This window comes from Staurois parvus, unplaced genomic scaffold (assembly GCF_062004578.1).
Source record: "Staurois parvus isolate SC_StPar_1 unplaced genomic scaffold, SC_StPar_1.0 ptg000061l, whole genome shotgun sequence".
NCBI lineage: Eukaryota > Metazoa > Chordata > Amphibia > Anura > Ranidae > Staurois > Staurois parvus.
Window position 1 is genome coordinate 3,371,679 of NW_028317857.1, and position 20,912 is coordinate 3,392,590.

Genomic DNA, 20,912 nt, shown 5'->3' on the forward strand with positions numbered 1-20,912 from the left:
ATTAAAACACTTCTCCATTTTGGCTGAAGTGGGTTAGAGCTCGATCCCCCGTTCAGCGCTTATCTCTCCAGTCCACAATTTTGGGTGGAGCTTTTATATTAAGTTCAGCATTAAGTATGAACCAAAAATGACTTTAGTGTAACTTGTGTGGGTGTGTGAAAGGCAAGCATTTGTTTCTTAAATACATATTGTTGCATTTTCTTATTGTTTAAAGCCTGGATCACACTAGTGCAACTACAATTTTGAATCCGGATTCCAAAGCAATTATGTAGTGCAACTGCAGTGTGAATTGATGCATTTTTGATACATTTATGAAGTAATTTTCATACTATTTTGATTTTTGGAGAAGGGGGAGAATAGTTTTGGGAAAAAAACACACCAGAATTGCATTAAAAAACGCATGGAAAATGCATGGAAATTTGGTTTTGATGCATTTCTATTGAAGTCTATGGGGCACAAAATTGAACTGAATTGCACCCAAGTAGCACAGGACCCTTCCTCAAAGTCACATTGTAGTTGAGTTGCATTGATGTGAACAGACACCACTGAAATAAATATGATTTCCATTGTCATGCGATTCTGTCATTTCTAAAACCACGCCAGTGTGAACCAAGCCTACCTGTACAAGATTTATGGAATGAAGCTAAATACTACCCAACACAAAATGGATTTGTCAAATAGAAAATATATAATTTATCTACAAGGAAATATTATAGAGTAAAGGATCTCTGACCACATACACCCTGTTCCAAATTATTATGCAAATTCTATTTAAGTGTCACAAAGATTAAATATTTTGTTTTTCAGTTTAACTCATGGATGGCATTGTGTCTCAGGGCTCTTTTGATCACTGAAAACAATGTCGGACACCTGTGATAATTAGAATGGCAGGTGAGCCCAATTTAAGGAAAAACTACTAAAGAAGGGTGTTCCACATTATTAAGCAGAGCACCATTTTCAAGCAATATGGGGAAGAAAAAGGATCTCTCTGCTGCCGAAAAGAGTGAAATAGCTCAATGCCTTGGGCGAGGTATGAAAACATTAGATATCTCACGAAAACATAAGCGTGATCATCGCACTATTAAGAGATTTGTGGCTGATTCAGAGCACAGACGGGTTCATGCAGATAAAGGCACATTGAGGAAGATTTCTGCCAGATCCATGCATCGGATCAAGAGAGCAGCTGCTAAAATACCATTACATAGCAGCAAACAGATATTTGAAGCTGCTGGTACCTCTGGAGTCCCACGGACATCAAGGTGTAGAGTCCTCCAGAGTCTTGCAACTGTGCATAAACCTTCTATTCGGCCACCACTAACCAATGCTCACAAGCAGAAACGGCTGCATTGGGCAGAAAAATACATGAAGACTAATTTTCAAACAGTCTTGTTCACTGCTGAGTGCCGTGCAACCCTGGATGGTCCAGATGGATGGAGTAGTGGACGGTTGGTGGACGACCACCCTGTTCCAACAAGGCTGCAACGTCAGCAAGGTGGTGGTGAAGTCATGTTTTGGGCCGGAATCATGGGAACAGAGCTGGTCGGCCCCTTTAGGGTCCCCGAAGGTGTAAAGATGACCTCTGCAAAGTATGTGGAGTTTATGACTGACCACTTTCTTCCCTGGTACAGAAGAAAGAACTATGCTTTCCGTAATAAAATCATCTTCATGCATGACAATGCACCATCTCATGCTGCAAAGAATACCTCTGCATCAATGGCTACTATGGGGATGAAAGGAAAGAAAGTCATGGTGTGGCCCCCATCCTCCCCTGACCTCAATCCTATTGAGAACCTTTGGAGCATCCTCAAGCAAAAGATCTATGAGGGTGGGAGGCAGTTTACATCCAAACAGCAGCTCTGAGAGGCTATTCTGACACCTTGCAAAGAAACAATTGAGTACTGTCCGTGATACTTTTTTATTTGCACTAACATACAATTTTGAGGCTTTCGGGGTATGTCCCCTTCTTCAAAGTCCAAGCAGTACTATACAAATCACAAAGTTTCAGCAGAATGTTAGAAGGGATGAAGAAAAAAAAAAAAGAAAAGGTTAGAGATAAGATACAGCAAAAGCGAGGGAGGGTAAATACGGCTATAATACGGCTACAATCACCTCAAGCGACATCTTGCAAACAAATTAAAGCAGAAACTGTCCAAAAACTCACAAGTTCAATGGATGCAAGACTTGTGAAGCTGCTATCAAATAAGGGGTCCTATGTTACAATGTAACGTGACCTGTTAAAATGTTTAAAAAGTTAAAATGTTGTTAAAAGTTTCATTGAAATAGCTTTTGATTTCAGTAAATATGCTGCAAACAACACAAATGACAATTTTCAGTTCTTTACAACCTATAAAGTGTTTTGAAACTTACTGTGCGCAATAATTTGGAACAGTGCATTGTAAGTTTTTTATGGTTAACAAAAATACTGTTATCATTAGGAGGTTTGTTCAATAATATTTGAATTGTACTCTTAATAGTTGATAACATGAGAATTATGCTGACTGTTATTTACATCAATTATTTAGGTAAATGAGAAAAGTATAATTTGCATAATAATTTGGAACAGGGTGTATAGTACGTATAGCATATTTTTTATGTCATTAGTACTGACTGAAGAAAAATTAAATTGTGGGACTTTAAAAAATTTGCATCAGTCTGAACCCTAATGAAAATGTATTCTGGTTTTGTGTATACTGTGCCAACTTTGACAGCTGTCTGCAGCCCCTATTGCAATGAACTCTGATTAACAGTAGGTATGTCAGGGCAGGATTCTCCACATGAAAATGTCTGAACTACTGATTTGTGGACATACACGGTTATGCTACAGTATATGCCATGTAATATAGCACAGTACAGAGGCCCCCCGAGGACGCGCAGTGACGAAACGTGTTGGGAGGAGCTACAAGCATGACATCACACCGCCACATCAGTCTCCTTTTTGCTGTTGATGTAAGTTTCTGGCAGCTTTATTTTTGTACTTATCCTGTTAATTTTTGGTTTTAATAGATGAAAATATATTTAGTGGTCTTTACTTGTAGGGATGACGTTTCTAATAAATACTACACTATCATGCCTCTTTCTTGTGTTGGCTGGTTGCATTTTAGAGCACATGTGGACACTACTGCCCCTAGTGGAGCAGAGGAGGAATTGGTGACCAGATCCTGGTTAAATGCAGGAGAATCCTACCCAAACTACTGAAACACTGTTTGCTGCTTATCATCTGGCAGCTCTTGGTTGTGATGAGTGCGCATTCTGTCTGTTTGGTGAGAGGAGATTCACACTGACTCTGGTGATTACTTCAGCAAGGAGATGGAAGTTATTTTGGGGACACATTTATGAACTGATTTAGGTCCATTCCAGTGGACTTTCTCACATTTTTTACATTTATTTTGATAGATTGGTTGAATTCTCATAATAATGGTGATATATATTGAGTATATGTTTTTATTTGATTCAGTACTGCAGTTTATTTCTTGAATGTTTATATGCCATGTAAAAACCTTGGATCATTACAGAGGTGAACAAAAGTCCACAAACAGCCACCAATGGCCATCAAAGGCAGTCTAGGCATGGACATCTAGGGTTTCCAAGCCTATCCTCAAGTCTCAGGATATAAGCCTGCATCACTTCTAACATACGTATAATCAATAAAGAAATTAGACAGTACCATGTGGTTTTGTCTGGGCTTTGCAGGTCCATACATGCCTCTGCGGATAATGGGAGAATTCCAGTGCACTTGTCATCTCCAAAATAGGTCCTCTGTCTGAGTTTGACCACCCCAGCAACCTAAAAAAAAAATAAATACTTATCTATTTTCCAGGCATCTTTGATCTCCTGACATCATAGGTCCTCTTCACGCTCTTCTTCCTCTGGTGGTGTGGGGATCCTAAATGGTGTGGAGAGTGATGTTACATCTATTGAGACATGGAACAGCTCTCTGCAGAATTCTGCTGTTATTCCAGGATTTGGGCAGAGACACTATGCCTGGGGTCACACTGATGCCGTGCAGAATTTGCAGCATTTTCTGTGCAAATTCCTCACCGCATCAGATTTGTATGTTAACAACACCCCGAAATTGGTCCGCAAAACGTGATGTGCACATGGGTGTGAATACCCATGCAATCAGATTCTAGTGCGGACCAAAAAAAGTGTCCTGCACCTTTTTGGTGTGGATGCGGTGCAATTGGAGCATACAATTCGCATGTGATTTGCACAGGAATGCGGTGCGAATAACATGCAATATACCTCATCGCAGGGACGGACTGACCATTTGAGCACACGGGCACTGCCCAATGGCCCGGGGCCAGTAGGGGGCCCCATGAAATGCCCCTGGTACCTTTTATAGGCTTTTTTGGGTGTGCTTGGAGTGTGAGCGAGGACACAGGGGCTCCATGAGCTGTCAGTCCGCCCCTGCCTCATTGCATATGTGTGAACCCAGCCTAAGGCCTGGACTCACTGAAAGTGAGTTTCATGGCATTATTCAATCCAAATGAAGAGTAGATCGGTGGGCAGGTAAGTTTGCTGTAGATAGGGTGAGTTTTGCAGTTATTTTTATTTTTTAAAGAATTAAGTTTTGAGGGGTTTTGCCCAAAATTAAGTTGTCCAAAAGGCCTTACATGGATTGTGGGGGAACCTCCGCACATTTTTCAAAATAATTTTTCTGTTCAGACTCTCCTTTGTTTACATTCACCTGTCTGTCAGGAATCTGAAATTGTCACATTAGCAGTGTTGGAATACCACTGCTAAGTGAATTGAGCAGTCTCCTTCCCTACAAAAAAACACAGCAGCATGAAAAACATGTCAGAAACACGCAATGTCACATTACTAAATCGCAGTGAAAATCTGAACAAGTCGCAGCTGCACAAGTGTGAACCTAGCCTAAGATGTGCACATCTCCTATTCTCCTCTGTTATAGCTCACCTCTTCTTTTTCTATATATTTAACTTATAAAATCCGTCACGTCCACTGTGAGGTTTTATAGGATGCCATACTGCAATGTTGAGCATAAATAGCTATTCCTCTCATTATACAAAGTACTGTTTCTTTAATAACAGGTCTGCATAAATGACAAGTTGTTCCCTCTAATTCTTAACATTACATTCCCTACAGAAGCGTACTTTCTTTTTCCACATTGTGGTACAATTACCAATGCTAATTATTTCTAGAAACCTACAATTACATTTACTGTCTTTTTATATTTTAGACAAAGCAGAAGTTCCAACCCCATGGTGGTCATCTACAAATGGCGGTATATATATATACCGTATTTGCCGGCGTATAAGACGACTGGGCGTATAAGACGACCCCCTACTTTTCCTGTTAAAATATAGGGTTTGAGCTATACTCGCCGTATAAGACTACCCCTCTTCCAACGCACACCAAATAAAAATGAAAAAACATCAGATTTGATTTCAATATGGTATGCTATTTCAGTATGGTATTCCAATGATGGGGTGCTATTCCTCCCACTGACACCAATGATGGGGCATGATTCCTCCCACTGATACCAATGATGAGGCACTACTCCTCCCACTGACACTAATGGTGCCCCATCAGTAGTGTCAGTGTGTGAGGAATAGTGTCCCATCATTAGTGTCAGTGGGAGGAATAGTGCCCCATCATTGGTGTCAGTGGATGAAATAGTGCCCCATCATTAGTGTCAGTGGGAGGAATAGTGCCTCATCATTTGTATCAGTGGGAGGAATCATGCCCCATCATTGGTGTCAGTGGGAGGAATAGCACCCCATCATTGGTATCAGTGGGAGGAATAGTGCCCCATCGTTGGTGTCAGTGGGGAGGAGGAATAGTGCCCCATCGTTGGTGTCAGTGGGGAGGAGGAATAGTGCCCCATCGTTGGTGTCAGTGGGGAGGAGGAATAGTGCCCCATGGTTGGTGTCAGTGGGGGAGGAATAGTGCCCCATCATTGGTGTCAGTGGGGAGAATAGTGCCCCATCATTGGTATCAGTGGGGAGAAAAGTGCCCCATCATTGGTGTCAGTGGGGGAGGAATAGTGCCCCATCGTTGGTGTCAGTGGGGGAGGAATAGTGCCCCATCGTTGGTGTCAGTGGGGGAGGAATAGTGCCCCATCGTTGGTGTCAGTGGGGGAGGAATAGTGCCCCATTGTTGGTGTCAGTGGGGGAGGAATAGTGCCCCATCGTTGGTGTCAGTGGGGGAGGAATAGTGCCCCATCGTTGGTGTCAGTGGGGAGGAGGAATAGTGCCCCATCATTGGTGTCAGTGGGGAGGAGGAATAGTGCCCCATCATTGGTGTCAGTGTGGAGGAGGAATAGTGCCCCATCGTTAGTGTCAGTGGGGGAGAGGAGCGGCTGCTCCTTCTTTCAGTTCGGCAGCTTGATTTTCGCGGGGCCGTTCGGCTCCGCCTCCTCGCCGGTGATTGGTCGCCTGTGTGCGCTGGTGCCCAATCACCGGTAAGGAGGCGGAGCCGAGCGGCCGCGCGACCATCGAGCGGCCGAACTGAAAGAAGGAGCAGCTTCCTGGACCGGATCATCGTGGGACCGGGACCGGAGCCAGGTAAGGTACAGCAGCCCCTCTGCCCACCCCTGTACTTAGTGTCCGTTGGAGGACACCGCCCCTGGAAAAAGTGCCACCCTGACACACCGGCTCGCCGTATACCGGCGTATAAGACGACCCCCGACTTTTCAGAAGATTTTCAGGGGTTGAAAAGTCGTCTTATACGCCGGCAAATACGGTAGTTGTGTTCAAAATAATAGCAGTGTGTTGAAAAAAGTGAATAAAGCTCAAAATCCTTCTAATAGCTTTTATTTCCATACAAACAAATGCATTGGGAACACTACACATTCTATTCCAAATCAAAACATGAAGAAAAATATATCAAATTTGTGTTGTTCCTCTAAAAAAATTGAAGAAAAGTGAAGACTGTTCAAAAAAATAGCAGTGTTTGTATTCTTTACAAACTCAAACATTCACTATATAAACTAAAAAATGTTCAAAGATTTTGCTTTCTTTGAATCACTTAATGAATATTTAGTTGTATAAGCACTGTTTCTGAGAACTGCTGTACATCTGTGTTGCATGGAGTCAACAAACTTCTGGCACCTGTGATCAGGTATTCCAGCCCAGGATGATTGGTCTACATTCCACAGTTCTCTATTTCTTGGTTTTGCCCCAGAAGCTGCATTTTTGATGTCACCCCACAAGTTTTCTATTGGATTAAGATCCGGGGATTGGGCTGGCCACTCCATAACGTCAATCTTGTTGGTCTGGAACCAAGATGTTGCACATTTACTGGTGTGTTTGGGGTCGTTGTCTTGTTGGAACACCCATTTCAAGAGCATTTCCTCTTCAGCATAAGGCAGCATGACCTCTTCAAGTATTCTGATGTATTCAAACTGATCCATGATCCCTGGTATGCGATAAATAGGCCCAACACCGTAGTATGAGAAATATCCCCATATCATGATGCTTGTGCAACCATGCTTCACTGTCTTCACAGTGTACTGTGGTATGAATTCAGTGTTTGGGGGGGGAGGGTCGTCTGACAAACTGTCTCCGGCCACTAGACCCAAAAAGAACAATCTTACTTTCATCAGTCCACAAAATGTTGCGCCATTTCTCTTTAGGCCAGTCAATGTGCTCTTTGGCAAATTGTAACCTCTTCAGCACATGTCTTTTTTTCAACAGTGGGACTTTGCGGGGGCTTCTTGCAGATAGCTTGGCTTCACATAGGCGTCTTCTAATTGTAACAGTACTCACAGGGAACTTTACATCTTCTTTGATCTTCCTGGAGCTGATTTTTGGAGTAGTCCTTGCAATTTTGGCTATTCTACCCATTCGAATGGTAGTTTTTCGCTTTCTTCCACGTCTTTCAGGTTTTGGTTGCCATTTTAAAGCATTTGCGATCATTTTAGCTGAGCAGCCTATCATTTTCTGCACTTCTTTATGTTTTCCCCTCTCCAATCAACTTTTTAATCAAGGTACGCTGTTCTTCTGAACAATGTATGGAACGACCCATTTGCCTCAGAATTTCAGAGAGAAATGCACTGTAACCAGCATGTACAACATTTGCTGCCTTCCTTCCTTCCTTAAATAAGGGCAATAATTGCCAACTGTTTTTCAAAGAATGAATGACCTCACTAATAGAACTCCACACTGCTATTATTTTGAACATGCTCCTTTCAATTAGTGATTCAATTACACAGAATCAGCAGCATGCATGTCATGACTGTTGGGTCTGTTGGATTTCTATTACTCTACTACACCTGCTAGTAAATTATGTGTCATGTAGATATATAATTTCTACCAAAAACAGTGATTGATCAGGTTAGTGATGTCTGACTGCTATTATTTTGAACACAACTGTATATACTGGAATTTTTATTTTGTTTTTTTTTATACTACTAATGGCGGCATTCAGCGACCTATAGTGGGACTGTGGCGGGCATTCTGACACTGGGGGGGAACTGCCATTGACATCTTAAGTGACATTAATACAGTGATAAGTGCTAATAAAAAGCACTGACACTGTACTAATGGCACTGGGCAGCAAGGGGTTAACCCAACACAGCAAACACTTTTCTCCTTCGCTGGGAATGGACTCAGCAGAACCAATATGAACGTTCTGGAATGTGCACTGCTTGCTGCCCTCAACAGACCAGGGTAGTCCAAAATCACTAAATGCAAATGAAAAAGCAAAAAGAGGGCGCACCAGCCTAGTGCATTATCGTTTAAAAGTATTTATTGAGAGAAAAAAGTAAGTATCATACTCACAATAGACATGAAAAACACAGGTATATCACACTGAACAAGGTGTTCAATCCAAAACAGCATCTGAGTCCATACGACTCTGATGGAAGAGGCTGAAATGCGTTAGCCAGTTGGTCATCCAGGGTTCCATTGTATGGATGCTGTTTGGATTGAACACCTTGTTCAGTCATGCCCCCATCTAAATTTGTCCCACCCTTTGCTGTTTAGGATCCACCCCTTCACCTGTAAACCCAGCCCCTTCCACTTTAGGCTCCACCTCTTCCTATTAGAGCTCCACCCAGGAGACGGCCAGAGACTACGGACAGGGTACAGGACAGGGTACAGGAGAGGGTCCCCCAACCCCTGCCCTTGCATCAGGGTCCCCAAATTTCCCCCTCCTTAATCAGGGTCCCCAGAGTCCCCCTTCAACATTAGGGTCCAAAAATCCCCCCCCAATAAATAAGGATCCCCTTTAAATCATGGTCTCCAGAGTGCCTCCACCTTATGTACATCACGGTCACCACAGCCCATCCCCTTATACATCAGGGTCAGTCCTTTACATCTTGGTCTCCAGAGTCCCCCCCCCCAACCTTACATCAGGGTCCCCACAGGCCCTCCCTTTACATCATGGTCCCCCAGAGCCCCCCTCCTTAAATCTGGGTCCCCATAGGCCCTACCACTTACATCAGGGTCCCAAGACTCCCCCCCCAATACATCAGGGTCCATGTTTACATCGTGGTCTCCAGAGTCCCCCGACCCATAGACCCTCCCCATACATCGAGTCCCCCAGAGACCCAAATCCCCCTCCTTAAATAAGGGTCCCCAGAGTTCCCAATACATCAGGGTCCCCCTATACAGCATTGACTTCAGAGTCCCCCACCTTACATCGGGGTCCCTAGAGCCCATTCTTTTTAATTTGGTCCCCAAAGTTCCTCCTGCCCTTATATCAGGATAACCCCCCTTACCTCAGGGTCCATTCCATTCATTCTTCTAGGCAGCTACACGAGGTGGAAGTCCTGTCCTTGCCACCCCCCTCCTCCTCCTCTGAATGTCACAGCCTGGGGGCGGAGCAAGCACCTGATTGGTTGTTAGGACTGCCAATGTCCTAGTAACCAATCGCGTGCTTTCCCTGCCCCGACTAGCCGGACAGTGACAACACAGAGCAGCGGCGTGGCGGACCACCCCACAGACTGAGCTCACATGAGCCCGCCCACCCTTCTGAACACAGCCGAGACCGTCCCCTCCCCCCGAGCACATATGAGCCCGCCCCCCTCCCGAAAATAGCCAAGCACACGAGCCCGCCCCAGTCTCAGCACACACGAGCCTGCCCCCCCTCCCAAACACAGCCGAGACCGCTTCCCTTCCTGAACACAGTCGAGCCTTACCCCTCTTATGAAATATGCTTAGTATCCCAAGTATAAATACAAATATAATAAGTGCTCAAAACAAAAACAAAAAACACACAAGTCCCAAAATAATAAATTAGTCCTTCAAAATATCAAAGTCATTCAAAATCTCAAAATCAACCTCCAGATAAAGACAGCCTCCAAAGTAATTTCTGAAACCAAAAAAACCTCAAAAAAAAAAAGAAAGGAAAACGCAGTGTATTATCCTTAACAAATTGAATTATTCATTCCATAACGATTCCATGTGATTCACACAAAAACACTTGTGATCACTATATGGTAAGGTGAATAGCTGTGTAAACACGTGCCTCTGAAACAATCTAGTGATAAAAAACTGTGAAAAACGACTATCCACTTCGAGAGTGTGCAAAATAGATACCCTTACCAAAAAAATATATAAACACAAGCTTGGTAATCCTCCAGGCAGGGTACTGATATATAATAAGTTCCTCCAGAGGGATCTTCACAGCCACAGTATTATACTCCTCTCCACATCAGTCTCCAAACGACGCCCACCATAAATTAAACCACAATAGTGTAATTCCATAAAACCTTAAACAGAATATACTTTATTTATGTGCTTACATATATCTTCATCTTTAAAATTGCCATCAAAGAAATCAGCCCAGCCAGACCTTCGGAAATCCTCAGCAGATCCTCTCCTGTGTCTCAAATAGAGATTTCCAGGATCCAAAATGGCCGCTCGATCACTTCCGGTTCAGCTGTGAGTCTAACGTCACTTCCCTTTGACATATTTAGTCAATTAGACTTAATCATAAAGGATAGAGACGTCTAACAGGAAGGTCCTACTTATTCCTCTCTCTGACATGAGCGCTGAGACCAAGGCCGCCATGTCAAAGAAGGGAACACTGCCCATACTACACTGTATCTCAATTGCGGTACCCACGGCAGATATACCCGCCGTATATACATAAACACGGAGGATGTCACTACCACGGACATCCACATTCCTGGCTATTACATAATACTTAATATCAAACAGAGGAAATTTATTATAAAATTATTAGAATTTTGCATGGGAAAAAATTACTTCTGGTATGGGGGTAATTTTTATGAACAGAAAAAAGGCGTAGCGATGGGCGCGAAATTCGCGCCCAGCTTAGCTGATATTTTTTAAGTAAATGGGAGGAGAAGGTGATCTTCAATAATAAGTGGTCAGGCCTTACCCTTTGGAAAAGATATATTGATGATATTTTGGTTATTTGCGAAGGCTCGATGGAGACATTAAAGGCCTTTTTGGAAGTTATTGAGAACAGTGAATATGATCTAGGGTTTTCTATTAATATGGATAGGGCATCAGTTAATTTTTTACTATTTTTTTTGGACTATTTTTAAAGAAAATGGGGTTTTATTTACTAAAACGTATTTTAAGGAGACATAGGAATGGGTATATCCCGACTAATAGCTGTCACCACCCTTCATGGATCAATGGTATACCTACAGGACAATTTATTAGTATCTTGAGAAATTGCTCGAGACTTAAAGAATTTATAGAACAAACAGAAATAATAAAAGATAGATTTGTGAAGAAGGGATATGATCCTGAGGTATTGGAGAGAACGAGAGATGAAATTAGTTGTAATTATATAGGAGATAAGAAAATAAGCAGGGTATTGAAAAAGAAGAATACTGAGAATAAGGTTGAATACGCTTTTATTTTGGGTTTTAATTGCCAATATAAGGAGATGGAATCTGTCTTTTATAAATACTGGCCAATATTGAAAAAGGATGAAGTGTTGGGCCCTATCTTACCAAAAAAGCCGTCTTTTATTTATAGGAAGAACACCAATTTAAGAAATGTTTTAGTTAAAAGTATTCTCTCTCCAAAAACGGCATAAATTACATATGTTTGATTTTAAAGGGTTTTACCCATGTAAAAAATGTACTATATGTAAGGTCACCAATATGAATAAGAGAATGATTTCGGATTTTACATCATGTAGTATGGGCATGAATTTTAAGATTAAGAAATTTATTACCTGTGCCACGAAATATGTTACATATTTACTGGAATGTCCTTGTGGATTCTAGTACGTGGGCAGGACATCTAGGTCATTACATATCAGATTAGAAGAACATCTAACCAATATTAAAAAAGGTAAAAAGGACCACTGTCTTTCAAGACATTTTAGGGATTGTCATGACTGTGATCCTAGTAGGTTGAAATTCTGTGGGATAGATAGGATTGAGTCTCATTGGAGAGGTGGCGATAAAATGAAAGCCATCTCCCAAAATGAAACGTTTTGGATATTTGAGCTCAAAACCTTGAGACCTTATGGTTTAAATGTAGACTTAGATTTGAATTATTTTATTTCTAATTTTTAAATTTTTGGATTTATTAGATTCAGAGTAGGGATCCAGTTTAAATATATTTGGGAGAGGATTCTAGTTGATTTATTATGTAATATGAGTTTAATAAGTATTATTTATATGTTATAGGTATTTAATTAATTGAATATATTTATTCAATTATATTTTATTTGAGGGATAGGGTTTTATTTATGGCCTTTTATGGTGATCTTTTTAATTCGATTTCTTCTCATTCATATTGATTTTATTAGGGTTTATTAACATATTGGAATATGGATATATTTAGTATTGTACTTATAAGGTTAAAGGTTTGATTAAATATTTAGTGTGCTATGATGGTAATATATAATTGACCTCTAGGGGGAGGGGGAGGATTATAGAGTTTCGTAGAAGGTATTTGTTATTATGAGGTATTGTCCTCTGGGGGGTGCTAAGGGATTTATGTAGTTTTAGAAGTAACTTATATATGTTTTTAAGTATTATGTAATAGCCAGGAATGTGGATGTCCGTGGTAGTGACATCCTCCGTGTTTATGTATATACGGCGGGTATATCTGCTGTGGGTACCGCGATTGAGGAGATAGTGTAGTATGGGCAGCGTTCCCTTCTTTGACATGGCGGCCTTGGTTTCGGCGCTCATGTCAGAGAGAGGTATAAGTAGGACCTTCCTGTTAGATGTCTCTATCCTTTATGATTAAGTCTAATAATTGACAAAACATGTCAAAAGGGAAGTGATGTCAGATGCACAGCTGAACCGAAAGTGATCGAGCGGCCATTTTGGATCCTGTAAATCTCTATTTGAGACACAGGAGAGGATCTGCTGAGGATTTCCGGAGGTCTGGCTGGGCTGATTTCTTGTTTGATGGCAATTTTAAAGATGAAGATATATGTAAGCACATAAATAAAGTATATTCTGTTTAAGTTTTTACGGAATTACGCTATTGTGGTTTCATTTATGGTGGGCATCGTTTGGAGACTGATGTGGAGAGGAGTATAATACTGTGCCTGGAGGATTACCAAGCTTGTGTTTATATATTTTTTTGGTAAGGGTATCTATTTTGCACACACTAGAAGTGGACACGTTTTTCACAGTTTTTTATCACTAGATTGTTTCACGGGCACGTGTTTACACTGCTATTCACTTTACCATATAGTGAACACCAGTGTTTTTGTGTGAATCACGAGTTATGGAATGAATAATTCAAGTTAAGGATAATACACTATGTGCCTTTTCCTTTTTTTTTTTGAGGTTTTTTTGGTTTCAGAAATTACTTTGGAGGCCGTCTTCACCTGGAGGTTGATTTTGAGATTTTGAATGACTGATATTTTAAAGGACTAATTTATTATTTTGGGACTTGTGTGTTTTTTGTTTTGAGCACTTATATTTGTATTTATACTTGGGATACTAAGCATATTTCATACGATTAGCACACTTTTTGGGGTTTAAAGTGTTTATATGCGTTTTGGGGAAGTTTGTGAATAAGGGAAGGGTACACCGTATTTAATTGTCATTATTTTGCACTAGGGGGGTTTATTTGTATTTATACTTGGGATACTAAGCATACTTCATAAGAGCCTTACCCCTGCCCAAGCACACCTGAACACAGCCCTTTGTAGATGACACTGGTCCCTTCTGCCTGTGGGCGATGCCGCCCCCCCATGAAAAATGCCGCCCAAGGCAGGTGCCTTGTTAGCCTCGCGGCAGATACGCCCCTGGTTGTGGATGAGAATGGGGGAGATTGAAGAGGGCTGCTGACCACCAATAATGGCAGAATTGTTTTTGGGGGGGGGTTAAAAAGCAACTGATCACCAATGTTATTGGATTGTTATGGAAGGGGGGGGGGTGTTTAAGTGCTGCTGAGCACACATTATGGTGGGCGGTTTAATATGCCACTGACCAACAATGATAGGGGGGGACTTAAAATGAAAGGGGTGTAGGATACTGGTGTCATGGTGGTTAAACATAGAACTTACAAGATCTTGTATTTATACTGATTATACGTTGACTTTCTATGGAGTTCAAAGCAAACTGTAAAGAAAAATTCCATCCAATGGTCTTAATATGCTTATGTCAACTTATCCAAAACAACAACAATGTAAGACGGGGAAGTTTTAAAGTAGTTTTATTTAATAAATAACTTCAGTTAACAGTTTTGTAAAAAGTGAACACCTGCTAAAATAAAAAGGCACTTAAAAACAAGATTGTGACGAACATGAAACACAGGCAAAACAAAATGGTTTGAGGCTAAAATACAATGAAACCATATGGCACGAAATGTAGATGGAGCTGTGAGAAGGCTGTATAATGAAATGGTCACAGTGTAAGCAACCTAAAGGACATGTCTGTACATTTTACAGCTTCAGGTGAAATTCTGATGAAATGCAAAGAGACACTAAATGATTAAGAAGACAAGGAAGCACTTGATTTAAAAACAAACATACTCTGACTTTACTTAAGGCCTTTAAACAAACAATCCACTGTGAGATTTTTGGCTGGGTATTAAAAAGGTAAGTACGCACTTGTGTAGAGACTGCAGCATCCATCTTGTATGCATAGATCATCCTAGGAATCAATGGATTAAAGTAAATAAAACCAGAAACCACATTCTTTTTTCCAGAGGAAAAAACTACAGGGATAATCTGTGTACACACTTGTCACTTGGGCATGAAGGTCACACCGTGGTCATTTTAAGTCCCAAGTTTAGGCACCGTGTACACCCCTGACCACATAAATGTGCAGAGTTTAGAGTACAAGTTTACGTTAAATAAAAGCACATTAACCCACTATTCCTAGACCTGCTACCTCATTTTATAACACCCCCTCCCCTAAGCTGCGGCACTACCCAAATTGTGGCTAGTATTGAAAAGGTTTGTGGTTGACCTCAGCAGATATAGCCGCTGCTTCGGACAGGTTACGGATATCTTGGTAAATAAGAAAGCTGGGGTGGGAGTTATTGTAGAAAATAGGTCAGGAGGTCTAAGAAGAGAGGCCAATGTACTTTTACTGGTAAACAAACCTAGCATATCCTTCTGAAAATGCAAACTGCCCATCTCCTGGCTTTATTATTGTGTCAGTGACCTTGTATGCTTATTGCAGGGTCAGCAAGACAGACAGGCAATAGAAGCGGAGGTGGTCAGCAATGGCAACTGTTGTGTTTGTCCCATGACATTTCCTTTGCCATTATTTTAATGCAGCAAACAGGACAGAAGGATGGAAACTGCAGTGCCACACAAATGTGCCATTGCCCTTAAATTCAGGCAGCAATTCCTACAGAGCTGGAATTTACCATTTACAGAGGCATGCACCAAGACCATTTATGGCATCCATTCATTTAGGAATATTTTGCTCCCCCCCTCATTTGCACTTCGATTCATCCGATATTAATCTTACAAACGCTAACCTACATTACACCATCCAAAACTTGCTGATCATGCTGAAGTCTGAGGTATGCGTCACACTAATATTGGCTAGTCTGTAAATTCCAACCCTGATTTTCCCTGTGAAGCAGAAGTGTAATACTTGCATTGGAAAACCCTGTAATTACAACCCAAGAACAAAAAAAAAAACAAAAAAAAAAAAAGAAAGAAAAATTATCTGCTTGCACAGAGGTAGGAGGTCAAAAAGGCACAATGTGACCTTCAATGACAATGAACCTCTACCCGGTCTAAACTGTTTTAACAGTCCAATGGCACAAGTTACATTTTCTTGAAAACCTGACATGAATGATTTTTTTTTTTTTTTACATTAACTGTACATTTTGAAAATCTGAATGTCAAACACTGTAATGCTTCAGTAAATTGCTGCAGATTCACCCATCAGATATCGGTGGTGGGTTCAGAACAAAAACAAAGACGCTATTTTGCATACAGCCTGCCAGACCATACACAAGAGTCATCACTTTCATTTTCCCTCATATTTTGGATTCACCACTGTTGTTACCGCACTCTTGTAGATGGGGTTTTCACCCTGGAAAGAGAGTGAAAAAAGAAAGTTAGGACAAGGCCTTACTAGAAAATAAAAAGTGTATAAATAAAACAGTATATACAGAGGGAAACGGATATAAATCAAACCATTCCCGTGGAAAAAAAAAAAACAAAACAGCCTTTTTTTATAGAGTTAAAATGAAGCCAAAACACAAAACTACACACAGTGCCTCATCCCACCACGTGACTGCAAAAAAGAAACACAAAGCACAGCTGTTAGAGTAAACTCATTACTATAGGGTGCCATACATTTCTTTAGGATAAATCAGTTCCTGAATAAAATGCAAACTCATCTCTCAAAAGTTATATCTCTTACGTCTAAAACGTGTTTAAAGTGATTCTAAAGCTTGTTTTTTTTTTTTTTTTTTTTTAATTAAAATAACAAACATGTACACTTACATGCTTTTTGCAAGGGTTTTGCAAAGAGCAGCCCCAAGTATCCTCTGTTGGGGTCCCATGCCGGAACTCTGCCCCCCCCCCTCCTCCCTCCCCCCCCGGCCGAGTGCTCCTGAGCCCTGCTCTTTGTGTCCATAAGATACACAGAACTGGGCACGGCTGCACCCCCCCCCCAATCACTGGCTATGATTGACAGCAGGGGCAGCCAATGGTTCCTGCTGCTGTACCTGAGTCAACGAGGAGAGAGCCTCGGCTCTCATGCACACTGCTGGATTAGATCGGGCTCAGGTATGTATTTAGTTGGGCCTGCAGGGGAGGCTGCATGCTGAAAGTTTTTTTACCTTACTGCATGGAATTCAGTAATCTGAGCAACCCTTCAGCTTTATAAAAACTTTAAAGCTGAACTCAAGGAATTGCAAACCTTGGTTGGCCTATAAAGGATTAAGTTCAACTAGGTGTAGTGAACTTCGTTTATTTACTATTTAGATGTTTACTGAGTACCAGAAGTACAGCTATCACTATGGATTCTTGCACTCCGACTCCAGACCTTCAGGTCTCCAATGCAGCAATTGCAGAGCTGCTTGCAGCCATTCTGCCTGCCCCTCCCCACCTCTTGTCCAGTCACAGAAGGCTTTGTATTATGTGAACTAGTATTCCAGTATTTTGTGAATGGACAGCTAAGGGGTGGACAGACTGCATCCCTCCTGTCAGAGTGCTGGAAGTATAGCAAGAGCTGCACTCATGGTGCTCAGTAAAACTAAATAATAAAGCAGAGATAAGTCCATAAGGTGACAAAACTCATTGGACTTTACCCCTTTACAAACCAGTATATTTTTTAAAAGCGCTGATTATTTAAAGAGTTCTGCTTTAAAAAGTCTGATCTTGACACCAGGCAGACAGTTCATATGTAAAGAATCAGAATAGTGAAAAACACCGCTTTTGTATACTCTATACTGTGTGCATTAAATACAGTGGTGTTCAAAATAATAGCAGTGAGTTGAAAAAAGTGAACAAAGCTCAAAATCCTTCTAATAGCTTTTATTTCCATACACACAAATGCATTGGGAACACTACACATTCTATTCCAAATCAATACATGAAGAAAAATATATCAAATTTGTGTTGTATTCTTTACAAACTCAAACATTCACTATATAAACTGAAAAATGTTTGAAGATTTTGCTTTCCTTTGAATCAATTAATATTTCGTTGTATAAGCACTGTTTCTGAGAACTGCTGTACATCTGTGTTGCATGGAGTCAACAAACTTCTGGCCCCTGTGAACAGGTATTCCAGCCCAGGATGATTGGACTACATTCCACAGTTCTTCTCTATTTCTTGGTTTTGCCTCAAACTGCATTTTTGATGTCACCCCACAAGTTTTCTATTGGATTAAGATCCGGGGATTGGGCTGGCCACTCCATAACGTCAATCTTGTTGGTCTGGAACCAAGATGTTGCACATTTACTGGTGTGTTTGGGGTCGTTGTCTTGTTGGAACACCCATTTCAAGGGCATTTCCTCTTCAGCATAAGGCAGCATGACCTCTTCAAGTATTCTGATGTATTCAAACTGATCCATGATCCCTGGTATGCGATAAATAGGCCCAACACCGTAGTATGAGAAACATCCCCATATCATGATGCTTGCGCAACCATGCTTCACTGTCTTCACAGTGTACTGTGGCTTGAATTCAGTGTTTGGGGGTCGTCTGACAAACTGTCTCCGGCCACTAGACCCAAAAAGAACAATCTTACTATCATCAGTCCACAAAATGTTGCGCCATTTCTCTTTAGGCCAGTCAATGTGCTCTTTGGCAAATTGTAACCTCTTCAGCACGTCTTTTTTTTCAACAGTGGGACTTTGCGGGGGCTTCTTGCAGATAGCTTGGCTTCACATAGGCGTCTTCTAATTGTAACAGTACTCACAGGTAACTTTAGACCTTCTTTGATCTTCCTGGAGCTGATTGTTGGCTGAGTCCTTGCCATTTTGGCTATTCTTCTATCCATTCGAATGGTAGTTTTTCGCTTTCTTCCACGTCTTTCAGGTTTTGGTTGCCATTTTAAAGCATCTGCGATCATTTTAGCTGAGCAGCCTATCATTTTCTGCACTTCTTTATATGTTTTCCCCTCTCCAATCAACTTTTTAATCAAGGAACGCTGTTCTTCCGAACAATGTCTGGAACGACCCATTTTCCTCAGAATTTCAGAGAGAAATGCACTGTAACCAGCAGGTACAACATTTGCTGCCTTCCTTCCTTAAAAAATGGCAATAATTGCCACCTGTTTTTCAAAGAATGAATGACCTCACTAATAGAACTCCACACTGCTATTATTTTGAACATGCCCCTTTCAATTAGTGATTCAATTACACAGAATCAGCAGCATGCATGTCATGACTGTTGGGTCTGTTGGATTTCTATTACTCTACTACACCTGCTAGTAAATTATTTGCCATGGAGAAATATCATTTCTACCAAAAACAGTGATTGATCAGGTTAGTGATGTCTGACTGCTATTATTTTGAACACAACTGTACATAATACAATTCACTAAATGAATTCTTTTATTTCAAATGATAATGGTGTCAGGGGGCCTTAAGCAGTTGCGGCAGCAGATAAAACGAAAATTAAGAAAATGTTAATGAAAAGATAACTTCCCAAAGAACCCCTGGCAGCACTGAGCCAGTGTCCTGCTAGTGCTTCTGTTGCCGGAGAAAAATTTCCAATACCAGAATTGCTAAAACACTTCTGTGATCTGAGCTCTGTAGCATTTTAGCCAGTGAGAGCAACTTTTAATAGAAAGAGTGGCAGTTTAATTTCAAGAATCCTGTCACGGTTGAAATCTTCTCAATGGTAGAATCACCAGTGTGACATGGTCCACCTATGTGTCCCAACCTCTTAGTGCCACTTTAATGGGCAGTCAGATCTACATGTTTATGTGGAGAAAATATACATTAAACATTTGGATAACTACTTTTTTCACCTCCTTACAGATTAAAAGAGTTTGGTTGAAGGGTTTAACTATTCTTTAGTCGCATTTAAACCACCAGTGTCCGATCACTTGTATACAGGAACACTTCACACTGCAGTTTCCAGCACACGACAGTGTTAAGAGGCAGGACAAGGTGCATGCATGAAAGAAGCAGACAGAGGAAAGAAAAAAGGAAATACAAACTGAGAATCAGAGAGCAGCTTTGCGTCCATAGTTTGGGTTCTTGAAATTATTAATAGGACTCTTGTAAATAGGATTCTCTTGCTGGAGAAAGGAATCCACAGAGATAAGGTTCATACATACAGTCTGACAGAAGTCTGGACAGTGAATGAAATGCACGTGAAATCTGAAACACATCTAACTGGACAGCTTTGTGGAAAGAAATTTAGAAATTTCTGGTCTATAGTATCTGGAAAGGCTAGCAGCTACCAGAAATTAGCGATATTCCAGCTGTAAGCTCTCTACACTGCTGTTCTCAAGTATAGGAACAAACTGACTACTGAAGATGGACACAAATGTCCTGGGAGGAAAGACAGTTTCAGATGTCCTCCAGTCTTCAGTACTGCTGCCTACAGGTAAGTAAGCCATAATCTACGTCTTATTAACTTTATCACTAATTAATCAACAAACAATTCCACCAAAAATGCTGTGGAGGGTGCTGGTTGGTGTAACCAACTGGCTTACACACAAGTCAGTCTACAACAGCTACTGAAATGCTCTCCATAGCCGTTTTATTAGTAGGATTAAATGAACGGCACTCAGTGAAGCCTGCCAGAACAACTCCAGAGATGTATAGCTCAGTTGCTGAGTGATGTTCAATTGAAGCTACCCACAGAATAGCCAGCTTCAGTAGATACATATCACCCAGTGCAGCGGCTAATGCCTTCTAAATGAGGAATTATAGAAGTTCAAAAAAAAAAAAAAAAAAAAAAAAAAAAAAAAAAAAAAAAGATGTCCTTCTGGGAAAAATGTGTTACTATTCCATAGAGTACTGAAATTCTATGGCCAAAAGTCACATGCCATACAGAATACTTGATGCTTCAATCACATGTGAAAGGGAACACACACCTTGTGCAACTTTTAG

The 20,912-nt window shown here is 41.0% G+C and overlaps 1 protein-coding gene across 2 annotated transcripts in view; it reads right to left on the reverse strand.

Annotated features, from left to right (window-relative positions):
• Positions 1-14,563: 14,563 nt before the first annotated feature.
• The window catches only part of LOC149469735 (integrin beta-1-A), a 58,089-nt gene continuing 51,740 nt past the window's right edge, over positions 14,564-20,912 (reverse strand). The window contains exons 16-17 of one of the 2 annotated variants that reach the window (XM_089668694.1): positions 20,012-20,092; positions 14,564-16,423 (exon numbers count right to left, since the gene is read on the reverse strand). In XM_089668694.1, the coding sequence (XP_089524820.1) occupies positions 20,018-20,092 (75 nt within the window). In that variant the 3' untranslated portion in view covers positions 14,564-16,423; positions 20,012-20,017. The remainder of the gene's footprint in view (positions 16,424-20,011; positions 20,093-20,912) is intronic. The other variant, XM_089668695.1, reaches the window with a different exon arrangement.